The 20,035-nt window shown below is 44.7% G+C and overlaps 1 protein-coding gene and 1 pseudogene across 1 annotated transcript; both read left to right on the forward strand.

Annotated features, from left to right (window-relative positions):
* Positions 1 to 2,492: 2,492 nt before the first annotated feature.
* LOC132659012 (zinc finger protein 280B-like) lies at positions 2,493 to 4,088 on the forward strand (the record flags this gene model as incomplete). The annotated part of the gene is made up of 1 exon (XM_060408520.1): positions 2,493 to 4,088. A coding segment is annotated over one exon (1,596 nt), but the record flags the coding sequence as incomplete, so codon positions are not given.
* A 10,400-nt stretch (positions 4,089 to 14,488) lies between these two features.
* Positions 14,489 to 15,028, forward strand: LOC132659013 (testis-specific Y-encoded protein 1-like; annotated as a pseudogene).
* Positions 15,029 to 20,035: the final 5,007 nt, after the last annotated feature.

Genomic DNA, 20,035 nt, shown 5'->3' on the forward strand with positions numbered 1-20,035 from the left:
GTGGCATATTTTAGAGTCCATGTAAGTGATACCATACGATATTTGTCTTTCTCTCTCTTTTTTTTAATTTTTATTTTTACTATGTTTTATTTTACAACACTGTGTTGGTTTTGCCATACATTGACATGAAGCCGCCACAGGTGTACATGAGTTCCCAATCCTCACCCCCCTCCCACCGCCCACCCCATATCATCTCTCTGGATCATCCCTGTGCACCAGCGCCAAGCATCCTGTATCCTGCATCGAACATAGACTGGCGACTATCTTACATGATAGTGTACATATTTCAGTGCCATTCTCCCGTATTATCCCACCCTCTCCCGCTCCCTCAGAGTCCAAAAATCTGTTCTATACATCTCTGTCTCTTCTGCTGTCTCTCATACAGGGTTATCATTACCATCTTTCTAAATTCCATATATATGTGTTAGTATACTGTGTTGGTGTTTTTTCTCTGGCTCACTTCACTGTGTATAATCGGCTCCAGTTTCATCCATCTCATTAGAATTGATTCCTATAAAGTCTGCAAGCAATAATGCTGGAGAGGGTGTGGAGAAAAGGGAACCCTCTTACACTGTTGGTGGGAATGCAATCTAGTACAGCCACTATGGAGAACACTGTTTATAATAGCCAGGACATGGAACAACCTAGATGTCCATCAACAGATAAATGGATCAGAAAGCTGTGGTACATATACCCAGTGGAGTATTACTCAGCCATTCAAAAGAATATATTGTCTTTCTCTTTCTGACTTCCTAAGTATTCTTTTGAATGCTAGTGTAGATTCAAGTATTTACTTAACAACATTTGTTGCTACTGTATAAAATGTGGTTGACTTTTAAAATATTTGTCTTCTATTCTGCAAGCTTTATATTAATTCTAATACTTGTGTTTCTTCAACATTTTCTATACTAAATTATCTTATGTCTAATATACTTTGACTTCTTCCTTTCCATTCTGAAGGCTGTTTTTTGTTTTTTATTGTTTTGTGTTTTTTCGTTTTTTTTTTTTTGAAACTACAGCAACAATTCTCTTTTGTTACCTGATTGCTCTGGTTATAGAACTGCCAGTATAATGTTGAGCCAAAGTGTGTAATAGACTTCCTTGTGTTGTTCCCAGTCTTAGAGGGAAAGCTTTCAGTTTTTCATTCTTTAGTATGATGTTAGCTGTGGGTCATTTTACAGGTGCCCTTTGATTGAGAAAGTTCTCTTCTGTTCTTAATTATTAAGTGTTCTTTTAACCCCGGTTATGAAAAGGTGCTAGATTCAGGGAAATGCCTTTTCTTCAGGCAGATGTGTTATTTGTTTTATTGTTTTAAAATGGCATAATGTTGATTGACTTTCCTATAATGAACCAACTTTGTATACCTCCCTAAATCGCATGTGATCATAGTGTACAGTCTTTTTTATATGCTGTTGGATTTTGTTTGCCAGTATTTTGTTGAGGACTCTTTCACCTGTATCCATAAGGGATATCAGGTGTGCGTGTGTTTGTGTGGTGTGTGTGTGTGTGTGTGTGTGTGTGTGTGTGATGTCTCTGTCTGATATTGGTATGAGAGAAAGACTGGCATCATTTTGCCTGCTATGTGGGGAAGAGACGTGTGGCATAAAGATGAAGCATTGTTGGATTGAAGTTTAGCCAGGATTAGAGGGAGAAATTTAGGATATATCTGTGTGGAATTGGGGTGAGATTATCAGAGAGCTCATTCTCAGTTTCCTAGGCCTGAATTAAGTGCTTGACATTGAATTATGCTGTTTGTTAACTAGGAATATATAGATTATACTTTGAATTTGCTACCTATTTTGTTTGTTAACATTTATGAAATTAGAATTTATGGATCAGTTGTAATGTGCATTTAAGATACATTTTCTTCCATTTTTACTACAAAACAAGATGCCATTGAATAGCTGATGCCTTTTAAAAAAGCTGTTAACCTTAAGTCTAAGAAATAAGCATGTTTGTCTTTAAGATACAGAAACACATTTAAAAGTTACAAATTTGCCCAAGAAGAGGCAACTGGTGTGTGGTTAAGTTAGAATTCTAACTTAATCTCCTATGACTCCAAAGTCCATGCTTCAAAACGCTGTAGAACAATGCTTTTGTAAAAATACTCTCCTTTACATTTGATTTCACGTAATGATCAGTGTGGTGTTTTGTTTTTTTTTTCCCCTCTTTATTTTTTTAAGTAGAAGAGGTTAAAGTGAACATGCGACAAAGCAATGATTCTAGAGCCATGTAGACTTGTAGTCGTAGTTTTTTCAGCTGTCATTGAGTCTGGTTGACACTCAGTGTCTTTGTCTGTAAGATAAGGGTGTGTATAAGTACTCTAGAGTTTTGGAGATAATCAAATAGCCCATTTTTCTGTACTTAACTAATCTGTAGTATGTTTATACTTAGGTGGCAGTTTGTATAAAGGAAGCACTGGGACTTGTGACCGCACCCTCTAAGAATAAGAAAGTATTAAAAATATGGAACTCCCACGTATGTTATGTGAAGAAGAACAAGAGCCAGAAGTACGGAAAAGGGAGGGAGAGACGAAACAAGTAGATGATGATGATGATGATGAAGTGATCTTGGTTGGAGTGGAACATGGAAATGAAGATGCTGACGTGATCTTTGTTGGGATGAGCTCAGCTTCAAAACCAGTCGTTTCAAACATACTGAACAGAGATACCCCAGGTTCTTATTCAAGGAGAAAAAGGTGTGGTCACTTCAGGAGAGGTAACGCTCACAGATTACAGCCTGTTAGTCATGTGACTCCTACATCAGAAGCAAAGACTGTCTTGCCAGTGTCTGACTCTGACTCAAGATCAACAGGTAGTCCTATTATTATTGAACCTCCGTCTCAAGCTGATTATAAAAATCTTTCACCACAAATAGTGCCTGATTGCTTTTCGAAGGAGTTATGTTCTTCTTTGATTACCTTCACAAGGTCATTGCAGCATCGAGTAGAAACAGCAGTTTCTGTAGGAGATATGAATAAAAGTCCTCATGTATCAAAGCGAGTTTCCCCTTGTGAAACAAATCGCAGAAATCCCAGAAGGCCTAAACTCAGTGATGGCATTGTAGGGGAACATTCTTTAGGTTTCTCCCCGTCACGTTTTTTTCATACAGAGACCACTCAGCAAAGCACACCAGACCGTGTCCATACCTCACTAAGCCATGTTCAGAATGGAGAACCTTGTCCAACACCTTTTCCAAAGGACAGTGTTCATTGCAAGCCTGTAAGACCTTTAGGGGAAAGTGGACGGACAAAAACTGATTTTCCAAGTTTGGCAAGTCCAAACAAAATTGGTGATCCCACAGAAGGAAATCTGATTGTGTTACTTCGTGACTTCTACTATGGCGAGCATGGAGGAGTTGGGCCGCCAGAACCGAAGACCCACACGGCGTTTAAATGCCTCAGCTGCATGAAAGTTCTAAAAAATGTCAAGTTTATGAATCACATGAAGCACCATTTGGAACTTGAGAGGCAGAGAGGTGACAGCTGGAAAACCCACACCACCTGCCAGCACTGCCTCCGCCAGTTTCCTACTCCTTTCCAGCTGCAGTGTCACATTGAAAGTGTCCACACGGCCCAGGAGCCCTCCGCAGTCTGTCACATCTGTGAGTTGTCCTTTGAGACAGATCAGGTTCTCTTAGAGCACATGAAAGACAATCATAAGCCTGGTGAAATGCCCTATGTATGCCAGGTTTGCAGTTACAGATCATCATTTTTTGCAGATGTGGATGCACATTTCAGAGCATACCATGGTAACACTAAGAAATTACTTTGCCCGTTTTGTCTCAAAATTTTTCAAACTGCAACAGCATACAGACGTCATCATCGAGGGCACTGGGAAAAGAGTTTTCACCAGTGTTCCAAATGTCGGCTACAGTTTTTAACTTCCAAAGAGGAGAGGGAGCACAAGACCCAGTGTCATCAAATGTTTAAGAAGCCTAAGCAGCTAGAAGGATTGTCTCCTGAAACAAAAATTGTTATTCAGGTATCACTGGAACCCCTTCAGCCAGGATTGGTGGAAGTTGCATCCATTACTGTGAACACATCTGATTTTGAATCATCACCCCCCAAATCTAAAAGGAGGAGGTCAAAAAAAGAAAAATAATAGTTAATTCTGCCTTCAGTAAGTCTGAAGCAAGTATTTCAGTCAAAGTTAAAAATCCCATTAAAAACCAAAAGATCAACTTATAGCATTATTCAATAATATCAAATATAGGAAAACCGATGGGTAATTTATGTGATTTTGTTTTAAATAGAGGAAGTACAGTTTTGTTTGATCTTCATATTGAGATGCTATTTAAAAATCTATGATCTGTTTTTCGTGTAATTGTCTTAACATGTAAAAAGGATGTGTGCATGTGTGTGTGAGAGAGAAAATGAGAGAAGTGGAGAAAGGAAAAGTAAGAACCTATTTTGGTATTTGATGTTACTTGTAAGTTCGAAAGCTCTCCTATACATATAATCTGTAGAGTGTTTTAGCACCGTAATTTTGAAGTGTTTTCATGCCTTGCAGATCTCAGTATCAGCTATATAGCCAGACTTGAATGTCACTCTCTGAAGTGCCTCTTGGGCTGATCTAAGATAACCTGGCTCTGAAAGCGTGCAGTGGAGGTTGATGGAGAAGCTACGATGTGAGTTTGGACCAGACACGGGATTTAATCAGTGAAGAGCTGTGGCTTCGTGTCCCAGCTGAGGAAGAGGCATACATTCACTGCAGGCACAGAGCCAAGGGAGAAGGAACACTGTCTCAGAGTGCTTTTACCTAGCCCAGGGACATCTCAAGGAAGCCAGCCGTTAAAATGCCTGTGTTTGGTGAGAGACCCTGGCAAGCATGAAGCAGGCCCTGTGTAGCACTGACTGCAGTTGGAGAAGCAGAGATCGTTAATGAGACCTGGTGCCTGTGGACCTCCTGTTGAGTGATCAAAAGGGGAATTTGATTCATTCTGTCCCCTTTCCCATTTGGCTGGCCTGTAGTCACAGTGAGGTCGGCATATCTGTGTCAGACACAGTAGCAAAGCAAGTTACAATTCCCAAAGGAAAAAGAGCCTTGACGTCCACTTTGATTGGCGCTGGACCCATAGTTGTAGCTGAAAAGGATCAAACAGAGGAAATCTGTTCAGCTTTTGAATTGGGCTAAATTGAGTTCTCTTACCCTTAAGCTACAATGGAGTTGTCCAAGAATCGTAAATATAGTGGATAAAAATAGTCCAGGGTGATTAAAGCCTTTTTGGAACTCTTGCTTCCATTTTCCAGTTACATGTGTCTTACCCGAGTTGACCATGTGAAGATTTCGGTTCTGTATCTTATCTTGCCTTGGATACAAATGTAGTACAGTTAACTGCTAATTCTTTGCGTGTGTAATTTCCCATTGTATCAAACTAATTGAGTTTCCGTCTTTCTTGACACAGTCTGATGTGCAAGAATTGTCTCATGTATTTCAGTAATTATCAGGTCATAGAGTTATCCTTCCTCTAATCTATCCAACCATCTAATCTGTGATTATACTTGTGGAAACCTTCTTTCTTGCGGTCTCCAAGGGCTCTTTCACAGACCTGTGAGGTACCCTCTAAGTATTGGTGCCTGAACATCAGCGCACTTGGCTGCCTCTGTAGGTTCTTGGAGTTGAGTCTCCTCCTGGAGGTGAATGTCACCCCTTCTCCACTTCTGGCACGGATACCTAGCAATCTCTGTGCACCATTCCAGGAAGCTGGGATCCTGTCTGTAGACCTATGCCAGGAGCAATCTCTCCGTTTCCTCTTCCTTTCTCCTCCTCTTTGTCTCTCCCCACTCTCCCCAGTCCTCAATTTCTTTAAGTCCTCTAAGCTTTCACAAAATGCTGGAAAGAGATCATCACCAAGCGGTTAGCATCCTTTTCAGAACTGAAGAGGAAGGACTACAGATGATGAAGCTATAGTGAATCTGTTGTCTCCATTTTAGGTAATTCGTGAGTATAAATTCAAATTCAAATAAATTGTGTTTATTAATTCAAAGCTTGATTGATTTATTTTCACTTTGAATATTTTACTAGGCCTTTCTGGTTAGTTTACTTGGGCCAAAGCGCTTTGCTAAGTGTCAGCTGAAACCACTTTTAGTTGTGTAAAGAGTGTGTGTGTGTTCTGGTCTCAGGTGAAAACTCTCTGTATAAATAAATATGCAGACTATTGCATTTGTATCTGCTTTCTTCGATTTCTGTAGTAAAAAATACGAAATGTTTAGTTACGTGTTTTTACTGTTGCTTAGTATTATCAACACTGTTGCTGTTAGTTGCTGTGAAGTATGCTCCTAAGGACTACAAGTTGTATTTATTGCCAAATTAAAAGGTTCCCACAATACGGTCCCTAACTGCTTCCTCTCTTCCATTCTCTGTCTTCTACTGTACTATTTTCCCCACTAATGTACTCTTTTTGACAACACTGGCCTTGGTTTTCCTCCATCAAATTCCATTTCTTCCCGATCCAGACTGCAAGTGCTGTTCTTCTGGAAATACTCTTCCCGTAGGCCTGCATGGCTCCCTTGTTTGAGCTTCACCAATGCTGTTCAAATAACACAATCAAATCTCCAACCCCCTCTCTTTCCTCCTCCTCCTTAAAGGCACTTGAAGTCTCTATCCTCTTCTCCCCTCTCCAGCCTAAATTTCCTAAATTTTCACAAGAAAAAAAAAAAAAAAGAAAAAGAAAAAAATGAAAAAAGAAGAGATAATAACATCAGGGCTTTGCTTCTTAGAATTAACTTGAGTCAGTTTCTGTGCCTGCAAATCAAAGATAGTTAATAGTGAGTTGAGTTCTTTCAGGAGCTTCCTCTGTTTTTCTTTTGATACCTCTATATTTTGTTCACACAATGACACTTTGTTTTCTTTACAAATTATTGAAGATGTGTCAAGATTATTATTTTGTTACTGCCCTTTGTGAATTTCCTTGTCTGCCTTGCTTGGTCTTTCAGGTAAAATTTATTATTTGATTAATGTTGCCAAAATATTGTAAGTAAAATTAGTATTTGTAGAAATAATGTTTTAAAAATTATTTCTGCTGTCTTTTTACAAATAACATGGCATATTTTTTTTTTTTTTAATAATCGTATTGTGTTGGCCAGTTCTAAACAGTGATGTGTAAGTGGGCTTTCTTGTTCTGAGTACCATCAAAAGCAATGAGTATCTGGCTTAATAAATTTCCGTTTCTGCTTTTAGATCTTGAAGAGAATTGTTTTATTGGATAGTTTACAACATTTGTTGAGACATTTACTGTTCCTTCCTTCTCCTCTCCTTTCTTTTTCTTGCTTTCTTCCCTTGTCTCTCTTCCTCTTTCTTTCCTTCCCTTTCTTTCCCCAGGTTGTTGCTTGACTGGACCTTTCCTGAAACAAAAGGCATTCCACTCAGAGTTGAATGTTATCCTCTCAGAATCCCATTTCGTTCCTCATTTCTAGTATTGGAATTAACCTCCCTGTCCCCTTATTAGATTTGCCACAGTTGTATCAATGTTTCTGATTTTCTTTTTCCAAGAAGCAGCTCTTGTCCTCTTATCCCAACAAGCTTTATTTTTGTTTTCTATTTTTGTTTCAATTCATAGATACTTCCTACATTCTTTAGGATTTTTTTTTCTTTATAACTTTGTATTTTAGAAGTTCCTTCACAATTTTTTTCCTGTAAATATATTAGATTTACAATGTTGAATTTCAGATGTATATCAGAGTGATTTAGTTATGCAGATATGTATCTATTCTTTTGTAGGTTCTTTTCCATGATAGGTTATTACATGATACTGAGGTTTTCTTTTTTTTTTTTTTTTTTTTTCCAGAGATGGTTTAGGGGTTGACCTATCTTTATTTAGCAATTTTGTCTGAATCCCAAATATTTTTATGTATCCATGTTTTTAAATTAAAATTTCATTGTCTAAGATTTTTGGCAAGTTGAATCCAAAGAGTTCACTATTTTCAGGCTGAATGTTTTCATTTATTGTTTACTGAGAATTAGGTTTTCCTTGGAGCTCTGAGGGTATGTGTGTATATACACTGACATGTCTATATACACATCCATTTCAGATTACTACATATTTTAAGATATGTAAATGTATTTTAAAGATATTTTCTGTTTGTTTGGTAAAAACATGAAATGTTTTAATTCTAGAAATTTGTTCCCCCAAATGAATATAGTATAAAGAATAAAGATATAAAACTAGATTCCTTTGAGAGTAATCCTTACTAACAGAACTTGGGAATGTTCAAAAAGTATTCATAACACTTATGAAAGGTGGCAAGAAAAACTTTATTCAAGGTAAGAGTACTACAGTGGTGTATTATAACATGGGAGAGAGATTGAGCTTATGTGTGACTCCAGGAGGGGTGCAGCTGGGATTTATAGCTGAGGAACAGGGTGGGCCCATGGGATTGCAGACAGAGATGGGAGACTGAAAAGCAATGGACAACAATAACAGAATGGGTGTCAGTGGATGGAAACTTATTAAAATGAGGACTATAAGGGTGAGGGTGGACTCTGGCTCAACTGAGAGGATCATTGCTGAGGCTAGGCAAGGCTGATAAGATATTCCGGTGAGTGAAATGATATTTGATCTGATACTGAGGGTGGTCAGATCAAGGGTGGGCTATGTTTTCTAAACTGAAGTAGCAGATTCTGGATTAGATTGGACTAGATGGACAGGCAGCCCTGAATAAAGACATTGCCCAAAGTTGGCAGTGCATTAATGAACTAGTGCTGCATAAGCAGTTAGCCAAAACTAGCAGCTTAAAACAATATTATTTCATACTGCTGCTGAAAGTTGGGAATCCAGGAGTAATTCAGCTGAGTGTTGTGGCTCAGTGTCTCATGAGATTGCCATCCTCTGAAGCCTTGACATGCGCTGGTGGATTTCCTTCCAAGATGGCTTACTCACATAGCTGTTGGAACCAGTTTGCTTGCTGGCTGTTGGGAGAAAGCCTCGGTTCTTTCACATGGGCCTCTCTAAAGGGCTACCTGAGTGCTCTCGAGATATGACTAAGCTGGCTTCTAGAGTGAGTGATCCAAGAGGATGATCAAGGAGGCTGCAGTGCCTTTTATGACCTAGTCTCAGACGCTTCATTGTTCGTTTCTACAGTATTCTAACATGAGAAGTGAGCCACTAAGCCCACCACACATGTGAAGGGGTGGAGGAAGGAACCGTGGACATAATTTAAAACCACGTGGTACACACATGGCCAGAAATTGTTCACATGCGTGTATGTCCAAAATGCCTTTTCCTGCCAATGCTTTTAAACAATTTATCTGTTACAGCATTAACTTGAAGTTCAGGACCTTGTCATCTAAGTCAGGTCCAGCTATGGATCAGGGTCCACGTGTACAGTATCTCAAGTGTTCTGTTGCTCAGTTGTGTCGTATTCTTGGCGACCCCATGGGCTGCAGCGCTGCAGGCTTCCCTGTCCATCAACTCCAGGAGCTTGCTCAAACTCAAGTCCATTGAGTCGATGATGCTATCCAACAATCCCATCCTCTGCTGTCCCCTTCTCCTACCTTCATCTTTTTCCGCATCACGGTCTTTTCCAATGAGACGGTTATTCCCATCACATAGCCCAAGTATTGGAGCTTCAGCTTCAGCATCAGTCCTTCGAATGAATATGCAGGAGAGATTTACTTTAGGATTGACTGGTTTGATCTCCTTGCAGTCCAAGAGCCTCTCAAGTCTGCAACACATCAGTTCAAATTATAGAAGTGTAGTTCCTCTAGACCTGAGGATGTGTGAACAAAAGAGATGAGTTAATCTGCTCCCTTTCACAGCCAACATACAGTGGTGGTTCAGGCATAGATAACCTTCATAGACACTCCTGTTCCAGAAAGGGGAGGGGAGATGGGAGTCAATAGTAGCAGTTCTGAAATCCCATGGGTTCTTGCGGGCAGTCCTTTGATTAGTATTTAAGGCCTGGACACTTCCTAGGCTTCAGTCTCTGATTTTTTCATTCTACCCGCTGACATGATGCCATTGCATGAAAGGTGGCTAGTATATGGTTACATGAAACAGTCTCCCTAGCCTGCTTCCTGCTTGTAGAAGGTAGAAGTCCAGAGCTCCTATTTTGTACTATTGCTGGTCCTTTCAGTCCGAGCTGAACTTAAATATGTTATCTTAAAACCTTGGTGTGTCTCCTGTTACTCTTACTGGTGTTCAAGGCAAAGCACCCCACTCCAAAGCGACAATCACACATGTCTTCATAATAAGGCTTACTCTGTCTTGGTTTTCTGCTGAGATAGCTGAGGGATAACACCCTGAACCTTGGTAGAAGTCTTATTGTGTGACTGAAAGGATCTCTGAGTGACGCCCCTAAACTCTTTGGAGGCTATTGGCCTGACTAAATAATGCCATGAGGCATCCCCTTCCAGCTTTCTGAGGCTTAACAAAGAATTTTACAGTCATACTCGTCTTTAGAACACCTTTGTTTATAAAAAATAATATGAAGTAGAACGGCCTATCGGTGGTGTAAAATGTTATATTTAGACCACCTAATCTCAATGCCCTGGATATGATCTTGCTTGAGAGTCATTAATTTATCATCTTCCATCATCTTAAAAGATTGCAAAATTCCCAAATCAGCAAATTCTGTCCCCTGTTTTAATAATCTTTATGTTAAACATTAAAAAAAAAAAATCCCTTCATGTTTTACTACAGGCAGCAAGAAGAAACCAGGAAGCACTTTTGGCTGTTTGGATGGAAATCCTCTTAGATAACTCAATTAATTAAGTACAGTTGTCCTCCCAGCTCATTAGGTACATTTTCTACTTTTCATAAACTGCAGATGTAGTGGACTTTCATCTTCACACTCCCCAGGCTCTCTCCTCCTGCCTCTCCTTTCTGCCAAGTATCCTAGGTGCACAACTGTGATTCCGCCTAGAACGTGTTTGCTCAGTGAGCAAACGGGAAGCGATTCCCTGGCTTCAGTGCTTCTGCTGGCCAGAGACTCTGTACCGTTCCCTAAGAACTTCATGGTTTCGCTGTCCAACTTCTATCACCTGGCTAGGTCAGTTGCAGTAGCTCATACACACTAGCGAACTGGCAGGGATTTCTACACGCACATGTGCAGAAACATACATGTGTACACGGTAACATCGCTGAGGGGAAACCTGTCCATATGCAGAAGTACAGCTTTCTTTTCCAGGAACTTGAATTTTGGTAGGCACTCAAATTTCTGCACGCACATGTGCACAAACATGCACGTGTAGTCAGTAACATCCCTGAGAGGAAACTTGTCCATATGCAGAAGTACAAGCTTTCTTTTCCAGGAACATTAATTTTGGTAAGCACTCAAATTTCTGTGTGCACATGTGCACAAATATATGCGTGTACACAGTAAGATCGCTGAGGGGAAACCTGTCCATATGCAGAAGTACAAGCTCTCTTTTCCAGGAACTTGAATTTTGGTAAGCACTAAAATTTCTGCACGCATATGTGCATAAACACACTCGTGTACACAGTAACATCCCTGAAATGAAGCTTCTCCATATGCGGAAGTACAAGCTTTCTTTTCAAGGAACATGAATTTTGGTAAGCACTCAAATTTCTACGTGCACATGTGCACAAATATATGCGTGTACACAGTAGCATCGCTGAGAGGAAACCTGTCCATATGCAGAAGTACAAGCTTTCTTTCCCAGGACCTTAAATTTTGGTAAGCACTAAAATTTCTACGTGCACATGTACACAAATATATGCGTGTACACAGTAACATCGCTGAGAGGAAACTTGTCTATATGCTGAAGTACAAGCTTTCTTTTTCAGGAACATGAATGAGACCTGGTGACTATGACCTCCTGTTGAGTGATCAAAAGGGGAATTTGATTCATTCCGTCCCCTTTCCCATTTGGTGTCCCTGAACAATGGAGATCAACATGGCAAACGGTGGGGTTTTTCCCTACTTCCCTAGCATCTGGCCAGCAACAGCCTGTCCTGGTGATGCTGTGCATGGCTGGGACGTTGCAGCCACCAGTGGCCACACCAGGCGAAGATGCCACCCTCTTCAGAGTGGAGGCAGGAGAGGACAGCGAGGCCCAGGTGGACGGAGTCGTGGCAGGGATCAGACGGGGTTTCCAGCTGCTTGCAGAGGACATCACTGAGGATGTGGAGGTTGTGCCAGATGAATAACAGAAACAGGGTCCTCCCTGGAGCTGGAGGAGAAGACATTGGAGGAGCAGTGCCAGGAAATGCCTGGAGGCCCGAGTGAGCTCCCAGCACTAGATGAGATGCAGGCACTGGCGACCTTGTAAGTGGAACTTAGCTCTAAGCCTGAGAAAACCTTGCAGGGCCTACGTTTGGTTCATGTGCAAGAGTCATGAGAGGAGGAAGCGTGACTTGGCTCAGAAGAGTGCCAACATCCAGGGCATCCCTGGCTTCTGGGCCAACGTGGTATCCTTTCTGCTACTCGTTGTGGTCCAGTGCTCAGGAGGAGGGGAGGTGCAGAGGCAGGAGCAGGAGGAGGGGTGGAGGCGAGGGGGCAGAATGGTGGACCCTGAAGGAAGTGTGGTACTGGGCAATTGGCAGGCTCCAAAGGCACAGCTGAGTAGAGTCCGGGCAGGGCCACACCTGTAAGTGTCGCAGCCATGACTCTGTGTGTCTCCTTCAGGCCTGCATCTGAGGAAGATTAGCCTCTGAGTCAGAAATGACCAGAGACAGTACATCAGAGCCACCTTAGCTGACAGTTATTGTTGTAAAGGTGAATGATTCCGAAAATAACAGATGTGGGAGTCACACACACGCGTCCGCACACACACACACACACACATACACAAACCCACAGAACATATGTAGACATACTTACTGATCCCCATTATCTCACTGAGTGAGCAAGTTCTGAGTGGAATCACAGTGGTCCAGCAAGGATTCCTGGCAGAAAGGAGAGGCAGGAATAAAGTGCCTGGGGGTGACCAGTGAGAGTGAAGAAGATCTGAGACACAGAACAGGTTGCAATCCCAGACACAGAAGCCACGGTGGGTGACCCCACAGCCCTTTGAACACCCTGATACAAGGGCCTTTCCATCCTTCCCAAGTGCCAGGCATACTTTGCCTGACCTTACCATGAGCATGAGCAACCCTTGCCTATTTTGTGTGGTTTCAGTGATGGACCAGAACTGCAGCATAAGCACCTGCTACCTGCAGTCTTCCAGTCTGAATCATCACTCTTTGTACTCTTTGCAGAACACATATATTGGCTCTCAGGACTATAGGCTGGATGGCTTATCTTGATCCTCTTGCTGCTCCCAGCCCCACAGGCTTGGGTGACCGGGCAGGCTTGAATGTGTTCTCACATGGAGAACAGAACCGCTTTGAAAGGGCCTCGATAGGGTAAACTGGCAGCCATGCATGTTTCTGGCACCAGTGTGTCATGGAACTTAATGGGGAGCTGTCCTTACCATCTCCCTGGCAGGTATTCAAATAATGTTCAGGGAGTGCCCTCAGGCCCCAGGCCATGCCCCATTTCTCCATCTGTGCAAAGTGTGGCCAAGCTACCTGAGGCCTTTGCACTATTCACGTCTGTCCAGCGATGGAGGGAGGGTCACTCCGCACCTTCTGCAGTTCAGCAGTGACCGCACACTGTGGACTTTCAAGTTTGAGAAAGCACTCTCCGAACGTGTGGACTAACAAAGTCTGATCTCCCATGGGTGCAACTCACTAAGGAGGAGCAGGGCTTGCCTTCTCATATAAACTTCTCGTATGAGCACTGGTGTGCAGAGAGTGACAGACAGCAAGAGCACCACTTAGAGAGATGGAGACAAACAGACACCAGCCCTTGGTACACACATGGAAGGGTTGCCCAAAACAGTGCTATGCCAGAAGCAGAGATGAAGAGACACAGAGCCAGCTCTGTACCCTAAGGCTCTGGTGTCCCTGAACAGTGGAGATCAACTGTAGCCAACAGTGTGGTTTTTCCCTTCTCCCCTAGCATCCGGACAACAGGTTCTGTGTCCCATGGAGAAAAAGTATCCAGGCACGTGGAGTCCCTGTTTATCCTTTGAATCCTCAGGGAAATTTCTCAGTTATTGAGGGTCCTGAGGGACACAGGAGTAAGCTGTTCAGACTGTGAAGCAGAACCCGTCGTTGGGATTTCCAGAGTCCGGACAATGACAGCGCCTGGAGTATCAGCAGATGCAAAACCCATTACTCCCTGGAGCGGTATATGCCATGTGGGTGCGCTGTAGCCCAGGAACTGTGGAAGACTTCCTACGTTTGAGGGGCGTGTCCAGAAGGGTGCCACCCACCACTCTCTCAGCCATTGGACTAGATTTGGGCCAGCAGCCTATCCGTGGCTCACGGCCTAGGGATCCGCCTATTCGGCTGATTTCCCCAGGGCCTGTTCACCCTGTCCCATGCTGTCTGCCACCCCTTTCTTCAGCCTCAGGCCACCGGACACACACCAGCCCCCGCTTCCCTACCATCCCCCTCACTCCCCGCCCCCAAAGAGCTAGTGGGTCCCACAGGATTACTGAAACCTGAGCCGCATTTGCACACCACTTGCTGTGCTATTATGTCCCATCCCTTGGCATCTGCCCCAGCCTGGGGTCACGACCAGGGCCAAGAGGCGTGTGAAAGGCCGTCAGAGGAATGCAGGAGCATCCTGAGACCCCAGACCTTCCTAGTTGTGAGCTCCGGTTTCAGGGCGCTGGGGTTGGTGGCCTGCCATCCTCAGGCTTTTTGAGGCTGGGACCTTACAGCCACAAGTTGTCATTCCAGGCAAAGGAGCCACGCTATGCAGGGTGGAGGCGGTGGACGACGGTGAGCCCCTGGTGGACGGAGACGTGGTGGGGATTGGGTGGTGGTTCCAGCTGCTTGCGGAAGACGTCATGGAGGAGGTGGAGGTTGTGGCAGATGAGGAGCAGCAATAGGGGTTCTTCCAGGAGCTGAGAAGACGGTGGAGGAGCAGGGCCAGGGAAGGCCCGGGAGCACTACTGAGCTTCCAGGGCAAGATGAGCTGCAGGCACTGGCTGCCCTGCTGGTGGAACTGAGCTCTGAGCATAAGAAGAACTGCAGGGCCTACTTCCAGTTCATGTGCAAGAACCATCAGAGGAGGAAGCCTGACTTGGCTTGGAGGATCGCCATCACCTGGGGCATCCCTTGCTTCTGGGCTGTAGCTGTATCCTTTCTGCTGCTCTTTGAAGTCTGCTGCTCAGGAAGAGGAGGCGGCGCAGGAACCTTTTCCCTGCTCCCTATCCTGACAGGTGCTGTTGCGGAGCCATCCATCGTCCCACTGCAAGTTGATATTTTCCTTTCAGGACCCCCCTACTTCTTGAACTCAGTGACCACTAAGTAGAATTACCTTGACATCACTTGTGAAATGTGGTTCCTGGGGTGGTGAGTGTGGGTGTGCAAGGTTGTGGAGTGTCGACCTGTGGGATCCACACCCATCTCCCGTCTCTCTGTAGGGCATAGGGCACGTTGTTCCACTCCTGTCCACTGGTTCTGGGACTTTGAACGGGGAGCATCCAGCCGCAGCGTGGACACCAGGAGCCTTAAATTTCTCGGCTGGTTGTCAGGTCACAACTGCTCAGAGTCGAACAGGATTGCTGAGGTGTGGTTGCTTTGGGCCTGAACACAGTTAGCAATTCACTTTGGGATTCTTGGCTGCTGGCTCACCTTGCTCGGATTGCCAGTGGATTGTCAGCCAAGATGTGTGGGATGATCGCCTGAAGTAGTACCCTGGGCAGGAAGGTTCTTCCATGAGAGTAACTGACAGAAACATGTGTGGAGATGGGGTCTGAAGGTGGGCCCTGAAGGGACACTCGTGTGATACTACAGGGACACTGTCCTTTCCCAAATGGGGATGCTCAGACTCATGCAAGCTGGCTGTGGAGCCTGGGTTTGGGTCGTGATCGTAGCAGGTGACCTCCTGAGACTGTTTATTTGGGGACTTGGTGTGTCCGTGAGTGAAGCAAGTCTCCATCAAATCAGCTGAGGTGGCAGCACCAGAGTCCAGGTGATACTACTAGAGGCAGTGTGTATTAAGTATCTTTGTCAGAATCATCCTTTGTGGGTCCTTTCATCCCCTGGCCTCCTGCTGCTCACTGAGTTTGAGATTGCCTGGGCACTTCACTCCCGCCCCTTACCCAGGGAAGGCCTATCATTGAAAAGCTGTCCTCTCCGGGGTCCCAGTGCACCTGTGTGCTGACTTTGGGATCTTCTGTGAATTTCCACATTCACCACTCAGTGTCTCACAACCACCAAACATGCTGCGCTGGAAGCGGCTTCAGGCTGCCTTGGGAACATATGGAAGAATTCGTGGAGAAGGTGAACAGGGAGCCCCAAGGGCAGGACATGGTGCCTACTGTCGCCATCTCCGACATTGCTGGCCTCGGTCGTCTTCACCTCCTGAAACACCTATGCTCGTTGTTTGCATCTGTGTCCCCGTGCTGAGCATGTGTGTGTATACACACGTGTGCTTATTTACGCTGGCTGTGAGTGTGTGTGTGTGTGTGTGTGTGTGTGTGTGTCCGGCCCAGGGCAGAGGTAGAGATGAAGGTGGCAGGAGAGGAGATGCTGAGCAACCAAAAGAGGAGTCCTGAGGCGACCAGGCTGAAGGTGGTTTGTCGCCTTATCTCTGCATTGACCCTGCCCAGGATGGGAACAAGGAAAGGATGGCCAGTGATAACTCCAGACTGTGGCTCCAGATATCTGCAATTAGACAGAAACAAAACACACTCATCAGTTCTACCGTGTTGTTGTGTGTGCTTGGATCAGGAAGAGGGTTTCATGGTCTAAGGATTCACACAGAGCAAATCACGTGGGGTGGGGCTTTGAAACCACTGCCTGTGGAGCCCTCCGTGTGTGGGGCCATGGGCTGGCCTCTGGAAATGAGGGACGTGGCTATGGCAAGATCTGGGATGGTGAGGCTAAGGTCCTGCCGAGATGGGCAGAGAGCTGAAGGAGAAAGAGTCATAGACTGCCTGCTGCACTGGAGATTGTTCCACAAACATGTGAAAAGGAGAACTGGGAAGGTCCTGGGCCAGTGCTGCCCCGGATCAGCCCAGCAGCCAGCACACGCCCTCCCTGAGGGTGGCACACACTGGCACGATATGACACAAAACATGAGATGCGCTAAAGTATGCTGTATCTGCCAAACCACAGGCATCCTAGGAGAGACATGGTCTGTAAGCAAGGCATGCCTCCAGGCACTTCCAGCCTGCCTCCCTGGCAGTGCCCAAAGGCGAGGAATGTGCAAGTGGGTTTCCCTGTGTGACCCTATCCGGGATATGCCTGTGAGGGAGGGAACAGAGAAAAGACAAGGGCGGTGGGTAAACTGCATGTCCTAAGGGACCTCAGGGGAGTGGAGACAGAGAAGCCCCTGGGGCAGTTCAGGGCCTGCTGGTCTTCAGGGTCCAGACTCTAGGCAGTAGCGGTCCTGCCAAAGATACGCCATGGTCTGTGCTGAAAGTTCTGATATGAATTCCTCCTTTTCTTTGGGGTCTTGCCCCTGGCTATGGGGGCCTGAGTGTCAAAGGTGCACGTCTGCACCTGAAGGAGGATTCTGGTAGTCTTGCTGGAGCAGAATCTCTGATTGCGTTGTAGGGGATCTGCACCCAGGTGACACAGAGGGATGCTGCCTTCCAGGTGACCGTCTTGGATCTCCCTGGGCCCAACCGCGCACTGGCTTCCTTGGCACGGGTGCTGTGTAGGGAAGCAGGGATGCGTGACTGTAGGGAGTCCTACCTGGGCCTAATGAGAGCAACTGAAAGAGAGCCTTGGCATTTAGCAAATCACTGAGGCATGGGTGGCTCAAGCCCTCTTGGTCCATTTGAGATAGTAACGCTGCTTTCTGTCCAATGGAGGCATTAGCTCTGGGCCCAGAACCTGCAGGTTCCCCAGGGCATCATCTGTTGGGGGACTCCCATGTGCATGGGTAGTGTTAAACAGAAAGGAAGACGTGTAGGGATGCCACCTTACTTTGATGGCCTCCGGTTCCATTCTTGGTATCGGAAGAGACCCTGCATCCATGTGTACCTTCTTCACAACCTTGGATCAGAACCAGGCCTGTCACAGTCTCCGGGGGCTTTTGGAGGCTCAGGCGTTTCTGGCCTTTTCCTGCCACATGGAGAGAGCACATCGGGGCAAAGGTAGATGGTGCACACAGAACGCTCCACAGATAGGAAGAACAGGGGGCCTCATTCAGAATGCTGGGGGCTGTAACGGGTGGTAGGCTACCAAGAGGGGCACAACATTGACACGGAATGACCTAGACAGGTGCACACCGAGAAAGCAGTTCTTCAAGTCAGCTGAGCTCGGAGGTCCTTGTTTTCTGGTCCCCTGAAGGAATGCACAGGCAATGGATCAGGCCAACGTGACTGGTACTGTGAAGCTGTCCAAGGCGATGGGAGAATGCAGAAGGCAGGCACACGTTATACAGCTGTTCATGGCAAGAACTTCCATTGCTGCCTGCTGCTCTGCAGGCCAGTCCCTATCAATAGCAAATGCCAAGATTTTGGAACCTTTGAGGATAAGGAACAGAGTTAGAAGTGTAACATGACATAATCGATGAGCAAGTGAAAAAACAAGGACAGAAATGTGGATGCTTACCAAAATTCATGTTCCTGGAAAAGAAAACTTGTACTTCGGAATATGGACAAGTTTGCTCTCAGCGATCTTACTGTGTGCATGCATATATTTGTGTACATGTGCACATAGAAATTTGAGTGCTTACCAAAACTAATGTCCCTGGAAAAGAAAGCTTGTACTTCTGCATATGGACAAGTTTCCTCTCAGGGATGTTACTGAGTACACGTGCATGTTTGTGCACATGTGCGTGCAGAAATTTGAGTGTCTACCAAAATTCAAGTTCCTGGAAAAGAAAGCTTTACTTCTGCATATGGACAGGTTTCCCCTCAGCGATGTTACTGTGTACACATGTATGTTTCTGCACATGTGCGTGTAGTAATCCCTGCTAGTTCACTTGTGAGTATGAACTACTGCAACTGACCTTGCCAGGTGATAGAAGTTGGACAGCGCAACCATGAAGTTCTTAGGGAACGGTACAGAGTCTCTGGCCAGCAGAAGCACTGAAGCGAGGGAATCGCTCCCCGTTATCTCACTGAGCAAACACGTTCTAAGTGGAATCACAGTCGTGCACCTAGGATGCTTGGCAGAAAGGAGAGGCAGGAGGAAAGAGCCTGGGGAGTGTGAAGATGAAAGTCCACTACACCTGCAGCTTTATGAAAAGTAGAAAATGCACCTAATGAGCTGGGAGGACAAACTGTACTTAATTGAGTTATCTAAGAGGATTTCCATCCAAACAGCCAAAAGTGCTTCCAGGTTTTTTTTTTGCTGCTTGTAGTAAAACATGAAGGGAATTTTTTTTTTAATGTTTAATATAAAGATTATTAAAACAGGGGACAAAACTTGCTGATTTGGGAAGTTTCCAGTCTTTTAAGATGACATTAATAAAATAATAAAGTTTACCTGAAAGAACAAGCAAGGCAGACAAGGAAATTCACAAAGGGCAGTAACAAAATAATAATCTTGACACATCTTCAATAATTTGTAAAGAAAACAAAGTGTCATTGTGTGAACAAAATATAGAGGTATCAAAAGAAAAACAGAGGAAGCTCCTGAAAGAATTCAACTCACTATTAACTATCTTTGATTTGCAGGCACAGAAACTGACTCAAGTTAATTCTAAGAAGCAAAGCCCTGATGTTATTATCTCTTCTTTTTTCCTTTTTTCTTTTTCTTTTTTTGTGAAAACTTAGGAAATTTTGGCTGGAGAGGGGAGAAGAGGATAGAGACTTCAAGTGCCTTTAAGGAGGAGGAGGAAAGAGAGGGGGTTGGAGATTTGATTGTGTTATTTGAACAGCATTGGTGAAGCTCAAACAAGGGAGGTAGCAAGCCATGCAGGCCTGCGGGAAGAGCATTTCCAGAAGAACAGCACTTGCAGTCTTGGGATCGGGAAGAAATGGAATTTGATGGGGGAAAACCAAGGCCAGTGTTGTCAGAAAGAGTACATTAGTGGGGAAAAGAGTAGAGTAGAAGACAGAGAATGGAAGAGAGGAGCAGTCAGGGACCATATTGGGGGAACCTTTTAATTTGG

Source organism: Ovis aries, chromosome Y (genome assembly GCF_016772045.2).
Source record: "Ovis aries strain OAR_USU_Benz2616 breed Rambouillet chromosome Y, ARS-UI_Ramb_v3.0, whole genome shotgun sequence".
Classification (NCBI taxonomy): Eukaryota; Metazoa; Chordata; class Mammalia; order Artiodactyla; family Bovidae; genus Ovis; species Ovis aries.